Raw genomic sequence first — 23,705 nt, 5'->3', positions numbered from 1 at the left:
CTTTCTCTCTTGCTGTGGATTCATGCTACAGAATTAAAAGCACATTTTGAATTGTGTGGTTTATTAGCAGGCCGGTGTGGACTGTGTGTTATGTGATCGTAGTCGTGGTCTTCAATAATAAACACTGGTGATGGTGGGCAGTGGGGCAGGTTGTTCTGGCCTAACGGTTTTGAAATCAGATTAGAACCATTGCAGACACAGAGACTAATGGGTCTGTCTTTCCAAGGCATCCTCGCTCGGCTCTGTTACCTTGGTGATTGCTGTTTCTAGCTCGCCTCTTTCATTTGCTGGCTATGCAACTTCATCATCCCGAGGAGTGATTCTGGAAGGAAAATGGGGCACAGTCTATAACGCTTGTTGGGCCTAAGAATAGGTCTTTGTGCATGGAAATTGTGGGGAAAAAAGGGCAACCTGCAAACACAGTTAAAGTGAATAAGCAGATCGGATTGAGCAGAGAATGATGGCCGTGCGTATGATGCCATTACCTTGTTCACAACAATCATACTTGAACCCTGTTCTGCAGCTTGGAGGAGTCATTATTATTTTTTTATTTTATATTTAACTGTGCAGGCACACAATAGAGACATTTATAACATTATTTAATCTGCATAACAGTCTGCTTTACTGATGTTTAGGGCAAAAGAGGATCACTGACAAAGTTTCGTAAAATAAATGCATGTTTCCAGTAATAATAAAAAATGGTGTGTAAACATTTATAATGAATGAATGTATATTGGAATGGAGGAGACTTGACAACAATCCCAATACAGTTACGGCCGATTGTCGTATGCGTGGAGTGGTAAGGCATCACCCTTCTGTGAATATTACAGTTAGGTGTGAAGTCACCTTGCATTCTACAGCTGACCTCAGAGAACACCCCCAGCAGGAAAGCAAATTCTCCCATGCAAACATCAGCTACCGAATAGGTTGATCATGCAACTTCTGTTTAGACTTTAATTAAAAATAACCATAGTGGTGTCTGTCATTTAATGTATCTGGTTCTAATATTTTTGTAGCTGGCACTGCAAATAAGTCGCATGAAATTGTAATTGCTATCAGCAGCAAAGATGAATTTGGCAGAATCGCTGTTTACTTTAGAAGGGGCCCAGAGGAGGGTCCGTCAACGTCATGAATATGGGTGTGGTTGCACTGCCAGCCCGTCCTTTATGTACGCCTGGGCTATTGGTGTGAATAAACGTGGCTTTGTTTAGTAGCCTACTTACAGGGTTTAAATATCAAACGGCCCCTTAATATCAATCTATGGCCCTCGTTGACTCCCAACCATATTTTGTACGAATACATTTTAAACAACTATCCCTGAAAAAAGTAGCACAGAACGACTGATTTGTTGTGGAAGCCGTTCGCATCTGGTGGGGAAAAAAAAGGTGAAAGCGATGCACAGCACACACACTGCACGTTGCAAAGTAGGATGGCGTGCGCGCTCGCTGAGCTTCTCCGTTGCGGCAGTTGCCAGGGGATATAGAATGGGAGGGGTTCTCATTGGCTGGAGTGGGTTTGTTGCCATGGCTACGGCGAGGGGTTTGGTAGCGTTGCTGTGCGCGCTGTGATCTGCGCGCTGCGTGCATGGAGGAAGCAGCTGCTGATCTGATCTCTGACATTGTGCGAGACAGACATCTCAATAGCCCGCACTCACTTTTGTTTTTCGCGCTACCGCTTCACGAAAAAGTGCGCTTCATCGTGAGTATTCCAACATATATTCTTCGCCGTTTGACAAATAACGTGGGCCCGCGAATGTTGCGTTGGTTTCCGACTAAGCGGAAAGTAGGTGAATGTGGTCAAGTGACTTTGGTGGATCAGCCAGCATGGCAGATCAGGCGACAGCATGTGGCCAGCTAGCTACATGGCCAACAAGCCCTGCTCTCCTTTCGAGCTTTCTTAAACATGACTCTTTCAATTGACTGAACTTGTATTCCTTGACTAGACCCGGACACGTTCGTACCGTGGACCGTGAACCACCAGGGTAGCACACCGTGGCTGTGTTAAGGGGGGGGGGGGGGGTACTGAACGTCGGGACTCGCTGAGCTAGCTTGACATTCGCTCTCATGGGCTCGGTTGGGATAAGTTGACGTTGCCTTTGAATTCCCCCCGTTTGTCCAAACGAATGGTTGACAAAATGTGAAACTTTTCGAAAGGGGAACCTATCTGTTTGTGTGGAGTAGTTGCACAATGGGCGACGTCATAACATGTTAGTAATGGCATTCGTTGCGTTGTGTAAGTGGTGCTTTACTAGTGAACTCGGGGTGGACGCGAAGTCCCCCACAAAGCTCTGTGTACAATACAATGTCTCCACTATATGTCGAGTGTGTGTGTGAGCTTTGCTGTGTTCAAAATAACGACTGCTGGTTTGCTTACAGTTGGGTCCACCAAAGCCCTGCATATTTCAGGAGCCGCGTGATAAAGAGTGGATGTGATTAATAAAAAGAACGAAGTAACTTGCCCAACTTTAAATGTATAACACATACAATGCACAATGTGTCTACGCACTATAGTTATGGATTTACATCCTACTCTTAAATAGTAAGTTGTTTCATTGGATATCCGCGTCATTGAAGCCTAGGAAGCTGCACTTAGGCTAGCTAGCTAAGCACATGATGTAATGGATTATCACAAGATTGTCCCAGATACAGAATTCAGCCTAAAACATCTCTCAACATTGATACAACTATCCATTCTGACAGTTGACGGAAATGTCATCCTATGTTGCGAATTATTATGTTGCATATTATAAACATTCCCTCATTTTGTGGTTTGGATACTTCTGTCCAGGTCTTTACTTTGTTATAAGGCAGCTATTTCCATGCATATTTTACAATATTCAAACATATTATAATTTGACTGAATGCCTCCTGTTCTTTTTGGTCAGTAACTGAAGCTCCCCGAATTTTTCATAACAGTTTTATGTATAGGACTTTGTTCCATTTGAACAGTTGTACACATATCCTGTATCCCATGACAGATGTTTATGCGGAGATCCTCAGAAACAATGGGGATTATACAGAAGAATCAGCAGCAGTGATTAACCTGTCTCTCTTTTATTGCATGAAATTCATTGCCGCAACGTATGGTCTGAACCATCTGTTGTTGTTGTTTGTGTCCGTAGCATGTATCCAACTCTCTTCATGCTTTTGTGAGCTCCAGCCTGCAGAGTGGGGAGGGTTCTTACCTCCAAGAATAGATCAGGTCATGCTTACTTTTACTGGCGTCCATTACTATAAATAAGGGCTCATCATAACCCCAGAACCCAGACTTTGCTGACTTAAAACCTTAATTTTTGCATGACCACTACAATTGGCCTATTTCATTATTTTCAAATTTTTGATAGATATGCACAAATAGATTCTATAGAAAACGTTATTATATATTTGGCTCTCAGAATAATTCGGCAGATTAGTCCTCTCTCGATAATCAAGGGAGTATTTTCTTATCATATATGGCCTGGGAAGCCCTTTGAGACTAACTGTTATTTGTCCTTGGCTGGTTATATCATATCAACTTGCTTGGGTTTACTGGTTGTAGAATCATTGACAATCAGGAAATATTGGTCTGTACTTGATCTCATCAGACACAGTATCAGTAGACACTCTCTGTTGGCAACCCCACAGCATATCTCTCATCCAACGGTTGGTGGCTTGTCATTTAGATGAAGACATTAGAATTAGCATTCATAGGCCCAATAAAGGCATTCTTGGAATACAGTTGATCATCATAAGCTGCATCACTCAAATGCCTGATGCAGGTACTTGGATGTAGGTAAAACCAACCTCTTGGAAGACCACCTTTTAGAACAGTTGAAAGTGCAGCATGTTTGACAAATATGAAGGGCACACACATTTCATTAAGAAAAAAATGAAAAAAACATTTTTGGAGGGTGAAAATAAAAGTCCAGAGAGATTTTGCCCTTTACCCAGCCTTATCAGCACGCTGTGTACTCTACCCTACTGTAAATACTAGCCTCCGTTCCCTGAATTCTCTTGCGCTCTGCACGCATTTCGACTGTTGCTGTAACTTCATTAAGAGAGTTCAGCACTCATTAGTCGGACCTCCGTTGGGAAGCTCCCTTTTGGGTTTGCTGAAATAGCCCACAGTAGTTACCTAGGGATTTTTTATAATTGAACCAAAAAGAAAAGTTATTACCAGCACCACTTTTATAACCTACTGACCTGTTGTTGTTAAAACAGTGTTTCGATGAGTTCAGATGCAGGCCAACTGTTAAGGATGTATCTTTAGGTCTGTTTGTACCATAGTTTTGGTTGCTCTGTTGACCTTGTACAAAGGTCATTATATTACAGCATGTGCTGATTCGTTGATGTATGTAGCTTAATTCTGTGTGGCTGTATACGATATACATGAAAAAGAGGGTCAATGGAAAACCTTGGCTAAATATGGAAGAAGTAGGATATCGCTACCATCGAGGGAATGCTGATGCTGTTTGTGACAAGGATATCTGAGTTTGTGTTGCCTCTAAGGGAGGTCTTACACAACTTATTCAGGTATTAGACAGAAGATGTATTTGTATTCGTAAAAAGGGTTGGCATACAACTTTTTTAAAGTTTGATTAGCAGACTTCAGTAGAGGATCATTTCCTTTATCATTTGGATTTTAAACTGGTTGGTGTTTTGGTCTTTTTCGACCAGCTATTTGTCCTCAAGGGTCTAATGCAGGAATGGTTGGCTTGCATTTCCCTTGTCTTTTGGGGCCTCAGATCCTAAACGGGTCCGACGGCTATCCATCCTGGCCTATAACCAACCGACGCTCTATTCTCGTATGCCTTCTAATTTGAGTTCTGACTTCTGCTTTAGATGTTCTGAGGTCATCTATTTACAAAGTTACCTTGAAAGACTGCAGCTGCATCTTCTAATTGTTTTATCATTAGCAGATCTTTTGGCCAGATTGATTTGCAGTAGAATGGGGGTTTCCCAATAGGGTACAGGAGGTACACTCCCCCGTGTTTTCTTTTAACCCGGAGTCAAGAGTTCACTGAAATATAGGTGTGGCAAATTGAACACCTATTTTATTTGGTTCCAAATGTGTGCGCTTCCTTCCTCTTTGCTATGTTTAGCTAGCCGCTATACACGAAAGAGTTCACTCTCACTCACACAAATGAGGTGTATTCCAGGGCCTTTGATATTTCTTGTGCATCTTATTATCCGGCGAGTCCGTTCGTATGGCTGATATTAGTAGTAAAGTAAAGATCAACATTTCTTAATAATTAACCAGCCTCAAACGACTCACTTTGTTCACTAATGATCTGATATTCAGCCCTAAGTAGGAACCACTTGCTTGGGTGGAGAGTTTACTCTCTTGCTGAGCGTTCTCTGCGCGCGTTCCTGTTATGATGCTAGAGCCATTTCTACTCCAGTTCTTGATTCACATCTCCATAATGGTTGTAAGACTTGTGCTTTGAGTCATCAGGGACCTCCCCCCTCTCCCCCCCCCCCCCCCCTCCCATAACTGTCCCCCTCTGCCTGTCTGATTCCTAAGCGGGAGGACCGAAGACGTGCCCCCTCTCCCCCCTCCTATGAGCAGACGTCACTGAAGGCGACCCTAACGGGCTTGTTTCCTTGATTGGGTGCGGGCTGTGCCTGGGAGGCACGTCTGTGTACTGTTGTCACAATGGGCCTTTTGTTCTGGTCACCCCTAGCTGAATGAACAGGGTTTACTTTATTGAGATTGTAACGTGACGAACGCAGAACCCCGGCTTCAATCCAGCTCAGGAGCTAGAGATTGGGGATTCGGTTTGAAAGCCCATCAGCTGCACGTTTTAAAACATTTATGGGATAAGCGCTGTACTGTGTTGTATTAAGGAGAGACCTCCTATTGCGCATCGCGGTTGGCATGACAACAACTGTGTCCAATAGACGGCTTACCAACTCTGGTTTGTATTGGCCAGGGCTCATCCAATGTTCAGGTTATTGGAGCATGATGTATCTAATACAGGCCAGCAATCCCGGCAAAGCGCCGCGGTGACTTAAGGGCAATTTACGAGAACTAAAAATGGACTTCCATTGTAGAAAACATCTGGGTGCTCATCTCTCTGTAATTCCATCCTATAAGCGAGTATTGTGTCAAGTTTACTGGAGCAGAAACAGCGATGCAGGCCTTGAACCCGGGCCGCCAGTACGAAGGCTGGCTTCTGTTTCTGTTTTTACAATGGCTGGAAATAAAATCCCTGTCTGGTGATGCAGGTGGTGACCCTCTCACGGTTTACCAGTCTTTACGCGTTCACAGTTATTTTGATTTTGTTGTTATTATAGCCACAATGATGGAAAATCCAACAACATCCAAGGAATGCAAATAGAGTGGTGCGGACCGATGGCTTTTCCCCTGTGTGCCCCGGTGAGATTTTACAGAACCGAGCGGCACATGTGTCCTTGTTGACACTTGCACGCTCGTTGTTGTGTTGTACTGGCACTGATTTGATGAATATTTGAGTACCTAACCTTTATTATGTTGTAGGTTTGGCTTGCTTTTCTTGTTATACACCAGGTATTTATTTTACCCAGTTTTTAAGGCCCCCTTTTTACTTGCCTTCCGGGTTAGTTTTACCCATCATTTATTTACGAGTCATTAATGTTAAGTCAGAAGGCAGGAGTACAATTTTTTATATAGAGCATATTTTGGCAATAATGTGAGGGTGGTGATTCGGAAGGCGTGACCCATGTGACGTTACTTTAGCCCTAAACAAAATCAAAATGGTCCCTGTGTTACTGTTCTTCATGTAAGAATGTGTATGGGGCTTCGTACCGAATTGCCCTCTCAAGTGGTGGGGAGTGTTTGCACGCTGCACTCTGACCACATGACCCAAAGAGATAAGGTTTCAGGGTTGGCTGTGGCTTGACTTGTACTTTGGAAGGCTGTGTGTGTGTGTGTGTGTGTGTGTGTGTGTGTGTGTGTGTGTGTGTGTGTGTGTGTGTGTGTGTGTGTGTGTGTGTGTGTGTGTGTGTGTGTGTGTGTGTGTGTGTGTGTGTGTGTGTGTGTGTGAGAGTGTGTGTGAGAGATACAGGGACATCGACAGCCATATATACATTTCTATAAATATATCAAATATTGTACCTTTTAGTTTGTCAAGGGGTTATGGGTCCGTCCTAGAGTTGCCAGGATCCATATTTAGTGAGGTGTCTGTTTGAGATATGTGCAAGTCGGCTAAATGCTTGTCACAAGAATACAACTCGGAGACGTATGAAAGCCTGTTAAAACTTTTGTTTCAAGTTTTAACATCCAACCCAGTCAAGATACACTTTTACAACTTACAGGCCAAACGTTTCTCAGAATGTCCCCCACACTCGAAGGTATCAGAGTGGAGCTGTCTGGGTCTGTAGTCTGTCTGATTTTGTTTTTGCTAAATGAACAGACCGGAGGTGTTTCCTTCCCCTCCTGCTCCTCTGTTTGATACTGTGAGGGGAATACTGAGCACTACTGAACATTACCAGGGCAAAAACAACTGGCCTTTTGTACGCCACACATGCCCGGGACCAATTGTAATGTCTTTGTGCGAGCGATCCCCTTTGGCTTGCTACTTTGGATTTATTTCCTTTAGTCAGTGTGTGGTGTGGTGTGGTGTGGCAGAGAGGGACAGACAATAACTTGTATGTTGTTAATGTGTGCTACTGTTTGGTTGTAGCCTGTTTAAGTTAAAGTAGTATGCATGTACTACTACCATTGTGTCGTAATCTGGTCTCCGAAGATCAGATAAGGGGCAGAGCTGTGTGAAGTGTCTCCCTACTTGGGTGACATGCTCTTGCATTTCCAACCTCCTGCCATTATCTATTCCCAGGCACTCCTCCCGTCTCCCCACTATTCAAACCCAAAGAACGTTTTGCATTGACTTCAGGCAGACTTAATTTCAGTTTGTCTTCCCAAATAGCAGCCCTTGCCAAAGGGGTTTGTGACACACCTTTGTTTATCTCATACTGAGGTGTAACTGGTTTTTGTGAACTGGTTTTTAGCTCTCGTGAACAGGGTGTGTCGCAAGCTCACCTGCGTCACTGCAAACCAACCTATTGCCGGGAAATGTTGTGTAGCACACTGCGAGTTGTCTGTTGAGCAGCACACTTTGTTTTGGTATGGTTTTATATGTTCGCATACCAAAAGCTAGGTTTGGTTGTGATAAAGACGTGGCCACGGATTGATGGTTTTAGGTATAAAGTAGATATGATAAGGGGACCGGGCTGTGCTTTACTGACACTAGGTAATCGGTGTCAAGGCACGCAGGTCACTGCGCTTTTTTTCAAAATGGTTTTGTAGAGAATGCGAAGCAGACTGCTGGCCTCAGCACTTTCCGCCAGTATTGATCTCCCCACATTAGGCCCTCTCTACATGCACAGACGTGCACAATTGCTTCTCTTACAGCACTGGCTGCCGTGGCAACTGAGCACAGATGCTTAGAACGGTACCCCGGTATGCTGTCTCGTACAGTGCCTTTTTAGAAATAAACATCTAAACCGGGACCCGTAGCTTTAAGGCCGCTATTATCAACTGCTTTCCCTCACGTCGCCCCTGTGTATTCGACGCGGAGGCTTGAATGCAGCCTAAAGATCACCTCCTTGTGTCTTTGTATGCCTATGTTTTTTTAATAGGCTAAGTGCTTCACCGGATAAAAGAGCAGTTTGAAAAGGGAGTGAGATGTGCCTTGGCACCTGCTGTTTGAGGCTGCCTGTTTGCACATGAATATGATTGCGGCGGCAGCGTGCGGAGCTATTTTAACTTGCAGATTAGCCTGTTGGGGTCAGCGGCAGTGGGGCTGGGGTGTATTTTCATGGATGGGCGGCAGTCAACAGGCCAATGCGACTCATTAGCTCCGACTCCCCCCGCACTCTTTACACACTAGTGCCCCATTATCCCCGGCTTCCCCCTGCCGCCATGCTCTTTGATGCTTTCTGATAAGAGCAACGATAGCGCAGGCACGGCGGTAATTGAGCATCAGTAATCTGGGTGAAAAAGCCCTCGCCGTGTTTGGATGAATGCTGGGCTCCCTTGTTTTATCTGTCGTCTCGCTCTCCTTTTCCCCCACGCCCACGTTTGATATTTAAATGAGTGTTTGGGGGAAGCCATTCAGATAAGTATCCTCAGGATCCCCCACGGTCCCAGACTACAGCTCCGTCATCACCTCCAGCCCCGGTTGCTGGAGGTGATTTAGTGGTTGGTGGGGGTTAGTGTCAGGTAAAGACGACGCCCCAGTCGCATGGCTACATGCTGGTTTGTCCCAGGACCAACGGTTATGGCTTTGTTAACAGGGGCGTCCCTTACATTTCCAGCCATAAAACCGATAACTAATTATACTTTTGGTGATTTGATGGCAGGAGCGACTTAAAGAGGCCATGCAGATAATTGAAATGGAAATTATTTCTCACTTTTTTTAATGCGATTCCTTGGGAGTAAAAGTGGTTCCTACAGAGCGTAACATTTTAGTTAAGTCGCTTCCCTAGTCCTGCTCTTTTTAATTTGGAATTTGTCATCTCACCGGAGCAACCATGTCTACCTCATCTTTAACAAGTGGGTCTTTATTTTTGAGTCCAGGAGAGTGGATTTCATTAGGTCATCTTTGGACACTGCAGGAACCAAACGTTTCATTATTGTAATTGTACATTTAACTTGGGGCCAGAGCTATATGAGCAGATGTCCACTTTTGTTATGAAAACTGAGGGGAATCTTAACATTAACTGCGCTAAACAGTTCATGCTCCGCGTGTGAACTCTCTGATTTATCTGCGTTTTTTGAGTGATTCATCTCAATCTGAAAGAGTTGCACGGGTGAATTTGACCTGTTTGTAGAATCCATTTTGAACCTTTTAAGTATTAGTTTTATGTGTTGTTATTTGATTCATTTTTGTATCTGGTCTCTTATTGGTTGCATTATCAACCTTGAGTGCACATCCAGTTGAAGCTGGCCTTTAAGCAAATGTGTCACAACAACAAATCTGGGAGTTTCCCTTTAGGTGCGGCTGTGTCAGAGTGGATCTGAAAGACACAACAGCTGTAAACTCAAAGCACAGGAAACGTCTCCACTTCATGGTATTCAAACCATATGTTTCCGTAAGAGCTCCATCTTGCACCACCACCACCTCTGTACGCACAAGGTATATGGAGTGCGTGTGCAAGGAGCGCAACAACAGCGCTGCGATCTGCATCTAGAATTTGACCCAATTCTTGTCGGAGCATTGGTGAAAAGACAATCTTCCCCCCCTTCCCCTCCCTCCCTCCCTCCCTCCCTCCCTCCCCTCCATCCCTATCCCCAAGCCTGTGCCCCAGCCCCAGCCCCAGGCCCAGCCCCAGCCCCAGCCCAAGCCCCAGCCGTCCCTCCATCCTTCCTCCCATCCATACCCCACCCCAGCCCAGCCCAACGCTGATCCCCAGACCTCCCCAGACGGAGGCATCTGCTGCCACCGCACCGCGCCGCCGACGGGAGCATTTCGCTACAGGGCGGCAGCTCGCTGTGTGACAGCCAGCCGGGATGGATTACTCATTTTCCCATTGACTCTCCTGTCGGGCGGATATCTGCCCTTAATTGACGGGATGGCGTGGTTGTCATGGTGACGTGGAGGGCATAGATTAAAGCTTGTTTTGAGCCGAGCTGAGGAGCAATCTCTTTGTGCTCCCGGCCTCATTGAGCGAGTGTGTAAGAGCACACCGGCTGCATGGTGTGGGATTGGAAGATGCTACTGGAATCATCCAAACTATGGTTTAGCCTCTTGGGAAAATCGAACCCCAAATACCCTATGGTCCATGTTATATTCAGATTTTTGATCAATCAATTATATTGGTTAATATAACGTATTGCATCTAATTTATTTACACTGGTTCTGTCTCAATTTCTGAATTTTCCATGACTAGACAATATTTACTGTAGTATAATTGATTGCATTACTGGCTGCCTAATTATTTTCCAAGTTAGTAAGAATGAAAATTATGAGTCTTGAAAGCCCTATTCATATGCCAACATGTAACAAAGTGAAATTTGAGGCATGATACATTTAACCATACCATTTTGAACAATGGCTATTATTGAAATGACTTTATTATATATATATTAAGACATTATGAAGAAGTCTATTAATGTTGGCTCAATCGTTAACTACTGTTCTACTGGTATACCACGGTATACATCTCTTCATCTTTCCTTTCTGCAAATAATTGAGCAAATATTAATGGTAGACCGATTTCTTTGTTTCATTTTCAACATGAATGTCAGTTGTTTATTAAGTAGGGCAGCTACTAAAACCCTGCGCTACACACACGCACACATTCACGCACACACACACAAACACACCACACACTCGTAAAAAACACGGGATTACTAACATTTGTGGTAAAAGCTGGTAAGCTTTCTGTTGAATACACTTGCAGTGTTATTCAAATTCAACATTGTTTCCTAATTTCATTAAAGCAATGTGCTTGGTGGTTTGTACAAGGTGCTTTCAATCACCATTTATTAATATCAATGGGCCTCCTTTTAATGAGGCTGTGACACAATTGATTGTAATAAGGGTAATTTCTGCCAAGAGGTTTCATTAGTCAATCATAAATCAATCTGTTAACCTACTCACAGTTACAGAAAACCTGAATCAAAATCACTGCATTACACAATATTTCCCAAATGTTTTTTCTTGTGGCAGTGAACATACACCTCACACAGGGTTCCAAAGTAAATACAAGTCATCACTTGCTCTACCAATACCCATTTCCTGTTCGCCTTTGTGTTCGCAGCGGTCAAATCTTCGAGTCGCCCTGGCAAAGTTGCGATAGGGCAACCTTTTATCCACTCACAGACCTGCCTGATACGTCTAATCCCAATAAGGAGATCCAGCACACCCACCGTTGTACTACATCTTGTCGTTATTGTCCTCTCAAAAGGGGTTTTGGGTTTAACACAGGATTTAATGCAGTCCAGTGTTTCCCACAGAAATTTTGGAGACTATGGGGGGGGGGGGGGAAGGGGGCTGGTATGGGGCGATTGTTGATTGTTGACGGGGTACGGGGGGTATGGAGCGATTGTTGACCGGGGGGGGGGGGGGGGGTATGGAGCGATTGTTGACGGGGGGGGGGGGGGGGGTATGGAACGATTGTTGACGGGGGGGGGGGGGGGGGGGTATGGAGCGATTGTTGACGGGGGGGGGGGGGGGGGTGTATGTCTTCAAACTTCGCCTAAACAAAAAAAAATAAAAAAAAATTTTTTTTTTTTTTTTTTATAATAATAATAATTCATGTGCACGCAGAGACTATGGCGGCCGAAATTAGACTATGGCGGGCCGCCATAGTCTCGTCAATGTGTGGGAAACACTGCAGTCCCACCAAAGTATCTCCGCCCATTTGATTCATTTTAAGAGGTTCTCTCACCGAGGTCCCTGCCACTCATTATTCAGGCTCACAGAGAGCCTTGAGTCACCTAGTGCCTTGTGAGTGATTTAGGACCCCCAGGTCTGGATCTCAACCCACCAGTTTTCTGAAGCAGGTGGAGCCCCGGCCCTTTTAAAGAGCCATCTACTTAGCGAGACCCAGGCCCTCCACTCAATTCATTGCCGTCGTGACCGCCACATTTCCTTCCTCACAAACGGTTTTAATGCTCGTTGACACTCGACAAGCGGTCGGCTTAAACCGGGGTGGGCGTCGAGATTTCCCCCCCCCCCCCTCAATTGGTACGCGTCTCTTGAGGGGGAGATCTGCTCGGAGCTCCTTGTCTGGAGTCTGGAGGAGGCCGTGGAGGGCCTCTCCATCCTCTTAAGTGGTGAAGGGGAGGCGGGGTCCGCAGACCCCAGAACAGTGCTGGGGACTGCTCGGGGCTCCGTCGTCGACTATTACTGAGGCGGGCGAACTGTTGTTTACCACGAGCGCTAACCATTCGTCGTCTTGTTTCCTTTTGTCTCGGCGTCTCTAGGACTCCCTGGGTTAATGGGTCCAATTATCGGGATGTCCCCAGATAAGAAAGCGGAGTTCCCGGGCATGCAGGAGCAGCGGACGGGGCTCCGGGGCGCCTGCGGGGCGGGGACCCTGCCCGAGGCGGAGTGCGCCTCCAGCCCGCTGGCCACCAGCGTGGACTGCAGGGGGGGCTCCGAGGACGAGGAGCTGACCAACCTCAACTGGCTCCACGAGAACCTGCTCCAGAACTTCACCCTGGGGGGCCCCGAGGCGCTGACCAGCGCCAGCCCGCTCTTGGACATCGAGGGCGACCACGGTGCCAGCCAGGGGCCTTCCTCTTCCTCTCACTCTTCAGCGCACGGCAAAGGCAGAGAAAGGGACTCGCTCAAGTCAAAGCCCCCTTTCTCCTTCTCCCTCCTCATCTACATGGCCATAGAGCAGTCCCCCAGGAAGTCCCTGCCGGTCAAAGAGATCTATGGCTGGATCCTGGAGCACTTCCCTTACTTCTCCAACGCCCCCACGGGATGGAAGAACTCTGTCCGCCACAACCTCTCCCTGAACAAATGCTTCCGCAAGGTCGAAAGGAGTTTGGGCAAGGTAGGTGGACAACATCTCACACCAACACACACACACACACACGCGTGCACACACACGCAGAGTGGCTGCGTGAGGTTTCGTGGTCTAAAACGAGCCTAACGCGTAGCAAGTGTTCACCATAACGACACTCCTGTGGTGGTTGTGATAGTTTGGCTGGCTGGGGCGGTGCGCGGCCCAACGGGCTACGTGCCTGAACTGCTATCTGTGTGTCGGAGGCGCACTGCGATGCAGCGTTGCAGTGTGTATCATGTGACAGCGGCCACAGGGACCTCTGACTGGGCTGCGATAAGGGTGGAATCCGCTCAAGGTCAGGGATCCTCCTTCACAGGAAACGCCAGCGCAGCACAAAGAGACACCGGGCTTTTTTTTGTGTCGGAGCACACACACCGCTCGCAGCGTGACTCGTTTGAAAACGCCGTTCTTCACAAGAAATAATCAAAGGACGGCCCTTTTTTTTTTTTTTGCCAACATAGTTTTTTTATTTTCCTTGCGTTTAATTTGGCAAGGACGCAGTACACCCCGATCAATACTTTAGTTCAGAGGTCAATGTAGATGTGCCAGGCTTAGCCAAGAGGCTGATTTACATTCGTAGCCCCCCGGGGCAGCCAAGCAACCCGACAATTACAATAAGGTACAAAAACAGGCTAGGACTGATTCATCAGACTGATGCGACAGAGGGGCATTCGGCAGGGGAATCTATTTTTCCGTCTCGGTCCCTCGCACTCGTGTCCACTTCCTGTTTTTCTTATAGTCTCTGCGATGCAAAGGAGCAAAGCAGAAGTTGTCTTGTCACACAAACCTCCCTGTGCCAACGGCAGGGCATGTGACGAAGGCTCTGCAGTACGCGCTCCGAGCATACGTGTCAACAAAGGAGGAGGTAGCCGGTAAAGAAACACGACGCTTGACATTTTGTCACCCGTATTCCACGTCCGTCTCACTGACCTTCGCTGTCAAAGCGTTGGGCCGTCAACACCATTGTCACGTATCTCAAGGTGGTTTTTATTGTGTTGTGGAGTGTTCACAACCCCAAATGCCTTGTCACATCAAATAGCCTTTTTATTTCTGCTAGCTGCGGTCAGAGTCTGGCATTGTGTGTGCTGCGCTGAGTAACGTTGTATCCAGCTCAGTGCTGGCAGATAATAACTCGTATATATATATATATTCATAATATGCATCTATATGTATACACTTCCTTCTTTAATGTGAGAGTGGGTAGGCGGCAGGCAGGCATGGGGGGAGGCGTTGTGGTCGGCTTCCCAGCCAGCAGCAACACATGGCCGTGTTACAGGCAGCCTGAAAGGCAGGTGCCCCACGTGAGCCCTGCGTGAGCCCTTCCGCCAGCCATGAGAGACCAGCCACGCTTTTCACACGAAACACGCTGCGGTTCCGTTGCCATGGCCACGTTTCCCTTCCCTTCCTGCGGCCGAGCCGGCTGGTAATCTGAGTCAAGGTTACGCCCCACCTCAGCCCTGGCCATTCCAGACATAGTAAGATCACACTGGTATCATTCGCTGTCAGCTGGATGTTTCTCCACAGCGTGTGTTGGAGCCGTCTTTCTCCTTCTGATCAGCGCCCTGTGTCTTCACTCTCATTGTCAAGAGGCAGGAAGAGAATAAACACGGGTTGGGTGTCACTGGAACCTAGAGCCGCCTTGTTGGATCAGAGGGTGTGAGGATTGTTTATTTTTTTGGTTTGCGTCGGGCTCCTGCTCCTCCTGTTCACCGGCTCTGTCTGGCTGCGGACAGACGAGTTTCTTATCTGCGGTACTGCCGTTAATCGTATTTTCTTTCTAAGTAACTGCCACAGAAAGGGAATAATCAGCTTTACGACACTCTTGCCTAGGAATGCACTATTGTGAAAAATGTGGGAAAATAATGATGTTAAAAACAAAATTAGCAGTAAGTCGCTGCCAATGTTTTTCTGTTGTTTGTTTTGTTTTTGTTCTTTATAGCCCCTTTTTTTGCCGGAGAAAACGAATAAACCTTCATTATTAAAAAAAGAAGTTTTTAAAGTCATTCAGACATTCATCACGCTATCTTTGAATGAGCACAAATTTAAATTATACAAATTTGTGAGACATCCCTAAATATAACCTTCTTTCACACAACTAAGCTTCTTCATGGGAAAAGTAACTCTTTCAAATGGATTAACTTTGGCCACAGCCATCAGTGACTAATTGTATTTGCCCTTGGCAAATACTGATCCGTACTCTTGCCTACCCTGAACATCAGATACAAAATAGGTTTTAGGGGAGGGTGACTGCTCAGAGTGTCGTTCTTGATAGTGCTCCTGACCCAACACTAACTGGCTTATTCAAACATGTCTCCAGACATGGTAACAGCGAGTCTAGTTGTTTATGTTTGTTAGCAGCATGAAGACATTGTCATGCTGGAAGCTTCATAGCAGCGAGTTGACACATAGACAAACAATGACTATTTGACACAAATCGATTGATAAAATGACCTCTGTATAGAAATGGCTCGATGCTATGCTGTTTGCTTTTTCTCCAAGGGGTTGCGGTGGACCTGACCGCCTGTGCTTGTTTTGCTCTCCTGTTTTCAGGCCAACGGAAAGGGCTCTCTGTGGTGCGTCGATCCCGAGTACCGGCCCAACCTGATCCAAGCTCTTAGGAAGCAGCACTTCCCCACCGCCGATGCCTTCTGCACGCCCCCTGCCTCCCCGCCCAGGTACACACGGCGAGGTCCCCCAACACCCCAGCCCACTCACTACCACCTCCTACCGACAGAAGACCTGCTGTTCACAGCCCGTCTCCCAGGCCGTTACACAAGGCTTGAATTCGCACATGAGAGTGGAGATTTTTCACTTTTGCTTTTCTTTATTTGAGAAATTGCTACTGGTGTCAGAATTGTCGACTTCTGCCAGGTTGTGTCTTCACTGGCACTGACGCGAGTGTGCGTGTGTGTGTGTGTGTCTGTGTGTGCGTGTGTGTGTGTGTGTGTGTCTGTGTGTCTGTGTGTGTGTCTGTGTGTGATTTATTACAGTGCCTCTTCACCACCTCGACATCTCTTCCTCCAAGGCTGCTCATTTAAAGGTACAGATTATCCTTCTCGTAGGGCTATTCCTACCAGGACTTTTTCTCAGGGGTTTTCAGAAGCACATCTGCACAGGATGCCGCTGATGTGAGCTTTAATTTGTGTCATATTAAACATTAATTATTATTTTTTCTCTGGGCACGTATCTACATTCCAGCCAAAGGCCAGCCATTATGCTTTCATCCTCAGCACATCTGTGGCATGTCCTTTTTTATTTTGTTGTTCAAGTCATCTTGGTCTGAGCATTATCTCTCTCACTCTTTCTCTTACTCTTTATCAGTCTCTCTGTCTGCCTGCCTCTCCCTCTCTCACTCTCTGTATCTCTCTCTGAATCTCTCTCTCTCTCTCTCTGCCGCTCACTCGGTTAAGGGTTTTGGTAACCTTGACGACAGAGGTTCTGCCGGTGTTGAGTGTCAAGGCACTCCCGACTCCGCGCAGTCATTAATAATTTAAAGTCCCAGAAGTGACTTGCACTTCTTTTTTGATCTGAAAAGATCAGCTGCAACTGTAAATATGAAGGGCACGGACTTCATTCATACGAGAAAGGAGACTGTGTGTGTTTTTTTAGGCACCTCTTAGGAGACGGCCCTTACCCCTCCCCTCGAGATAATGCACTTATTATTAGCTGAATGTCTCAGGGTTCCCGGCCCCTCAAAGCCAATTAGAGGAGGAATCCTGCCGGCCCCTTTCTACTGCCACACCCAGCCCATCCCACCTACCCGGCCCCCCCTAGCGTCCCCGGGCCCCTCGGCCCCGCCACCGGCCCCTACGGCCCTGTCTCCGGCCCCCACCCGCGACTGACCCATCACCCTGGTGTTCTCTCCTCTTCCAGAGTCTGACATTGATGCTGCCACTGCCATGATGCTCTTAAACTCGGCCCCAGGGCACCACGACGACCCATGTAAGACTCTGCCAGCACCCCGCTGTACCCCGCCAGACCCCCACGCCTCTCACCCATCACACCGCACACACACACCGCTCCATGACCCAAGCTTGATGTCCTTTTGTTTTTTTTGTGTATCCGTCTTGACCGTTAGCCGTTTTCATCGGTAACTCCATCCATCGCCATTGTTTTTGCGGCCTATTTGTGCGCTACATGTTGCTACACGTTCCACTGCTACGTCGACTGCTTAGCAGCGTAACACGGGGGGGTCACACATCGTAGAGGGGGTATTAGCCCTGGTCTTAGATATGGACTCACAATTCGTATTACCGCTACATTTTTTTATGTAATTTTTAATATTTCCTTTGTCCGAATTCTCGCTACTTATGGAGATGCTGATTTACATTTTGTGAATTCTACTTGCTTACTATGAAGAGCATTGTGTTTTTGTACAGTTGTTTTAACATCATTGTCTTCACATCATTATGTAACGTTATATAACAAAGGCGACATTATGTAACAACAGTGAGGTGTCCACTAGGTGTGAAAAGATATTTAAAGACTTTAAAGAAGCCTCTCTGATCTCCTCTCCTCGTCCCTCCTCCTCTCTCCTCCTCTCCCCTCCTCTCCTCTTCCCTCGTCGTCTCGTCTCCTCTCCTCTCCTCTCCCCTCCTCTCCTCTTCCCTCGTCGTCTCGTCTCCTCTCCTCTCCTCTCCTCTTCCCTCCCCTCCCCTCCTCCCCACCCCTCCTCTCCCCTCCTCCCCACCCCTCCTCTCCCCTCCCCTCCCCTCCTCCCTCCTCCCCTCCCCTCCCCTCCCCTCCTCCCCTCCCCTCCTCCCACGCCTCCTCTCCCCTCCTCCTCACCCCTCCTCACCCCTCCTCCCCTCCCCACCCCTCCTCCCCACCCTTCCTCCCCTCCCCAGGCGACTCGGACACCCCTCTGGACCTCTCGCGGCCCGACTCTGTCCTGGTGAGCAGCGACCCCAAGCAGGACCACAACTACAGCAGCAGCGGCAGCGTGGGGCTGCCGCGCTGCTCCTCCCGCTCCTCCTCCTCCTCCCTGTCCTCGGTGGACGAGGGGGTCCCCCAGCGGGGCCCCCAGCGGGGCCAGAGCCACCGGCGGCGCCGGGCGGGCAGCGAGGGCTTCCACAGCGACGAGGACTCGGACCTCTGGGAGGAGCGGGGGGGGCGCTCCCGCCCGTCGGCCCCGGCCCGCCGCGCTCCCTCTTCCTCCTCCTCCTCCTCCTCGTCCTCGTCCTCCGCTTCCTCCAACGCCGCCTCCTCGGGCTCCAACGGCTCCTCCGGCGCCGGCAAGCGGCCCGCGGGGAAGCGGGCGCGGCGGGAGGTGAAGCTGGAGCTTGACGAGGAGCTGAAGGAGGCGGCCGGCTCTCTGCTCCACCTGGCGGGCATCCGCAGCTGCACAGAGGCCTCCAAGCGCGGCAAGAGCAAAAAGCTCGGCAGGAAATGAAAATAGCGGGTGTTTGAGGGGCTTTTTCTCGTTTTTTTTTGTTTTTTTTATTTTTTGCTTTACTCCTTTTTCTTCCTTATCAGACTCCTGACCCTTTGAACCATGACCCCTGACCCCCGATCGTGTGCTCCGGTGTGCCTCCTTCTCCTTATCCGATCGCCATTTTGAGCCTTTTTTGTTGTTGTTGTCGTCGTCGTCGTTGTCGCCGTCGTCCGAGATAGCCCTGTCCTCCAAAAAACAAAAAAAACAAATGGCAATAGTATCGTTCACAGAGGAGAACAAAGCCATATAGAGACTTGTGTGACTCAAGGTGGAGGATCTTCTAGGTTGGGGACCTGGGCTACGGAGAAAACATCACCGACGCCTGTCCGAAATGACCTGCCTGCTTCGGTTGGATTGGATGACGTGAATGGAAGGATTTCTCTGGAAAAACAAGACAACAGAACGGGGGGGAAGGCTAAAGGTTCCCCAGCTCAAAGCGTTGCATGCTTCCTCCTTGAAACCTGTATCCTCTTGGAAGTGGACATATTTATGAAGCGAATGAGTGCATGTTTGTAACAGACACAATCTAACCTCCTGGTGTGGCCATTTGATTTAGTTTTTTTTCCTTTTGTGCTGAAGAGACATGCTACCATTGGAAAGGCATTCTTGATCTACAAGTCTTTTACGAGAGATGCAATAATTAATCCATAACCTTAACTTTTTCCTTTTTAACCTTTTATTTATTGGTGCCATTTGTGTATACACTGGTTTGACTCCAGAGAGTAGTATTATAGTCGTACCCACAATCCTGGACGTATTCCACGTAAGAAACCAAGCAAGATATAGTATAAAACCTACCACTGCCAAACTCTGTTGCCCAGTCGTTCAAACTCCCAGGCTATGAATTTGTGAGGTAATCCTAGCTTCATGAGAAAGGAAGCTATTGTACGAATTCTATAGCATGAATTTTCAATGCGTCAATGCATTTTTCTTTTATGTTTGTCTTTGCCTTTTGTGAAGAACTCCAAACATTGCTTGTATAATTTTTATATGATCTCTCATCCTATGCAAGGCGAGAAGCGCGCGCGCGCACACACACACACACACACACACACACACACACACACACACACACACACACACACACACACACACACACACACACACACACACTGCTAGCATAGGTAATTGTTGAGGTGTTTAAACTGTACCTCACATACACTGGTGTGACAGAGTGTACATTGAGTTCTGGGCCATGGCGGTTGGCTTGACACGAGTGATTGAAATTGACCCAGGTCTCAAGTCAGACATGTTATGCTGAACAACCGGTTGATCACACTGGAGCACAGCTGTCTTAAGGGCACATTGAATTCCCTCTCGTGCTCAGTGCATTCACAGAATTAAGGGATGCACAAAGAACCATGCACAAAAATGAGCAGAGCTATTGTCCCGTTTCGCCCAATAATAAGAATCGACTAAACGCTATGCCGCAAAATGCCCTGTTCAACCCTGAACTGGAACACACAGGCCTATTATGTCGGTCTATCTTCTAGGTGTGGGGCGGGGAGTGTTACTGTCTCGTGAGAGAGTAGGTGGGGAGGGATTGTAGGAAAGCCAGAAGTCGGACCGTGGAGAGCGGGAGCGTGGTGCAGGGAGGGGGGGAGCCATGTGATGCACGGCTCGCTGGGAACTGGGACGTGTGGCGCGATGTCGCTTCCGGGAGCCGTCGTGACTCACTGTGGCAGCCTCGGACTGGCCCCCCTCTCTCTCGTTCTCGCTCTCGCTCTCGCTCTCGCTCTCGCTCTCTCTCTCACACTCTCTCCTATGATTTCCGCCCAGAACAAAAAGAGGAAGCGATCAAGCTTCTCTTTGCTCTACTTGTGAAATGGGATGTTCATTGTGCTGCCTGGGCCGCACTGTTTCAGTGAGCGGAAGTCACAGGAGACCCTCTGGGACAGGGGCCGCGATCGGTATTTGAGCTTTTCATAAAAGGTTGAGTATGTGTGAAATGGGAGATAGAACTGAAACATAAGCACACACACCCCGCGACAAAGTGTTAGGTTTCACCGTGGCTTCATTACAAAAGAATATGGAAAACACAATTTGTCTCTGATAGTAAATGATTAGGCTAGTAGACCCACCGCGACATTAGCATGGTTTGCATGTCCAGTGCCAAATTTGTTTATTTCTATTTAATTTCTTGTGCCACTGTTGGGAGAGTGAAAAAGGCCATGAACTCATATTTTCCCAGAGCTTTTTGGACTCGTCGTAACAAGTGCACTGTTTTCTAGAATCAGGAATTTGGAAAAGACTCTGAATAATAATAAAGGATTATTTTATTAGGTTTTATTATTTTATTTTGCCTCGGACCGGGAACTGCTCTTTGAGATACTCAGCGGTTCTCTAAAACCACAAATAAGCGTACACTGGTCTTATTTAGCTGTGAAAGAAAGATCAAATTGTTAATTGTTCAACTTATTTATATGATTAATTTATGGGATTTTTGAGTGACTTCTTTGTTAAAATTATAGTTTTCTTGAATTAAATGCCTTCTCGCTAGTGGGCACTTATATATTTTTTCCTCTGGAATTATCTGATAGTTGATTTTCCTGTTGTTTTTCTTTAAGTGATAATAGTTCTGCCAATGTCTCTCTTTCGCGCAGGTGTTTTTGTTTTACCCTTAACTGCCAGGTATTTTTATTTTTCTTCTTCATTTTACTTTGTTAAATTTGACTGGACCGATGACTGCCAATTAATGCATTGTTCCGGAATTATTTTGTTGCCAAAAGTAATGTACATTGAAAAGCAAAGACGTAAACCATCCCCAAGGAAGAGCTCCCTTCGATGCTATGCCATGACTTCACAGGCCTTCAGCTGGTGTTTGATTCATATTCAGATATTGGGGACATGGTTGTCAAACATTATTATGTACGTATGAAGCATTGCCATTACTCAAATAATTTAGCATGTACTGCCATCTGTTAAAGATGTGTTAAAGTGTGGCTCATTGGCTCAAATGTGTTTAGAACCTTTTTTCTAAAGTCTGCAAAAAAAAGACCAATTGCGTTCCCCAGGCAACTGCTGTGTAGTTGATCATCCCACCAAAGTTGGGAGAGATGGTTGGGGAAAGTGTAGAGGGGTTACAAGGGGGTAAATCATACGTGTTGTTTTTGTAGCAACGGATGGGTTCTGACGGTGTCCATGTGATGTTGATTCTGAACCGGTGAATGACCGAATGATGTCCTGGAAACATGGAACGAGTCAAAAGCGGCCATTGTTTCACTGCTTAAAATCTGTTAATGATTATGTGACCTTTTTATTTTTTTTTGTTTGTATGAATTACCATGGTAATGATGAGCCTTTTGTTGTCCCTCATTTGACTAAGTAATGCTGCCAACCCAGTATCAGTTTGTGTCAAGTTGTCTGCCATGTCTGTTGGACAGGTACACCTTTTGGTTTTGTATGCTAACCTCTGTTCATAAAAATGTTTATAAGATTTATTTTCGCCAAAGATATGCAATTGCATTATATATGGTATTACAAAAATAATAAAAACATTTTCTTGTTTTATCTCTTTGTATTATTTTAAATCTTTTGTCTTGGATACAACTTCATCACATAATACCAATAATTAAGATGTTTCACATTCCCAAACGCAGATAATTGAATACCAACGCCTTGTTTGCTCTTAACCCAAAGTGTTCAATGTTGCCACCTGCTGTAGTGTATCAGTCACACCATTTAAAATGAAAAACAAAAGCCCCTTTTTATTTTTACTTGAGACTGCAATGTCAAAGCTTGCACATTTGTGTGTGTGTGCGTGCATACATGCATGCGTGCACCCAACCGGGCCAGCAGTCCTGGGCCCTGTAAACAGGCCAGGCTCAAACCCCTCTCCACTCTATCGTCCTGCTAGTCTTTTTTTATAATCATAAAGCAGCGGTCAACGAGATGCTGCACAGGCTACCGTGCCCTGTGTGGCTTCTCGAGGGCTATGCCTGCGATGGAGGCGTAGTCAGATGTCCTAACGAATGTTGCCTGCAAGTTAATTAGTCATGGAGGACTGCAAGATGAACAGAACATGACCCTGAACAAGGGCTTGTCTGACTAGCCCCGGGCCTATTGGCACGGCTTCTATTGTTCAATGGAGTCCTGTGTGTCTACTGCAGAGGAGGGGGTCTCCCTTCTGACTGCCTCAATTCAGATCGAAATCAGAGCAGGCCCCCCCCCTTTCCCTTCTCCCACATGGCTCTAGCTACCACGCCACGCTGACAGTTGCCAGGCAACCAGACAATGCTGGAGCCAATGGCTGTGGTGCATGTGTGTGAGAAAAAGGCAGAGTTTGTGTTTTGCCTGTAAATATTAAGGATCGATGAGGGGTATATCGTCTCAACATAGGAGTGTGTCGTTGACGATACAATAACACTACGGAATTTGCCGCACCCTTGTATGTGATGATCCCTTATTGTCTATTTTTTATTGAGTTTAAAGCTGATATAATACAATATATACGAGTCCCTAGATATTATTTAATGTCCAATATGAAAATGCCATCATCGTTTAAATCTGTTAAAAATAAAATTGAGGAATTGTGGCTTGATGGGTAGACAATGGGTAGAAACAATGAATTACATTTCTATGGTGAGGAATGCTTGATGAGGTAATTTTAAGGGTGAATCCCAATTTCTACCCATTATGGAAGTAGGGCTACACTACAGTGACCCAATTCTGAGTTAGTTTGTTGACAACCAACTGATCAATGAGGTGAAAATCTATATTACTAATTAATCAATCGATATATCATATTGATATATAACTCATCACCGAATGCATTGTGTTTCTAAAATATG

General features: G+C 46.6%; 1 protein-coding gene across 2 annotated transcripts; it reads left to right on the top strand.

Moving 5' to 3' along the window:
* The first annotated feature begins 1,542 nt into the window (after positions 1–1,542).
* Positions 1,543–22,758, top strand: foxn2a (forkhead box N2a). 2 transcript variants are annotated; one of them, XM_056609230.1, is made up of 6 exons: positions 1,543–1,698; positions 12,892–13,469; positions 16,032–16,156; positions 16,472–16,521; positions 17,355–17,423; positions 18,329–22,755. In XM_056609230.1, the coding sequence occupies exons 2-6, from the start codon at positions 12,906–12,908 to the stop codon at positions 18,871–18,873; spliced, it is 1,353 nt and encodes a 450-aa protein (XP_056465205.1). In that variant the 5' UTR covers positions 1,543–1,698; positions 12,892–12,905; the 3' UTR covers positions 18,874–22,755. The 2 variants fall into 2 exon arrangements, with proteins under 2 accessions (XP_056465205.1, XP_056465206.1); XM_056609231.1 differs by lacking the exon at positions 1,543–1,698 and having other exon boundaries at positions 12,896–13,469; positions 18,329–22,758.
* Positions 22,759–23,705: the final 947 nt, after the last annotated feature.

The sequence above is a fragment of the Gadus chalcogrammus genome, chromosome 15 (genome assembly GCF_026213295.1).
Source record: "Gadus chalcogrammus isolate NIFS_2021 chromosome 15, NIFS_Gcha_1.0, whole genome shotgun sequence".
NCBI lineage: Eukaryota > Metazoa > Chordata > Actinopteri > Gadiformes > Gadidae > Gadus > Gadus chalcogrammus.
This window is presented reverse-complemented; position numbering and strand designations above follow the sequence as displayed.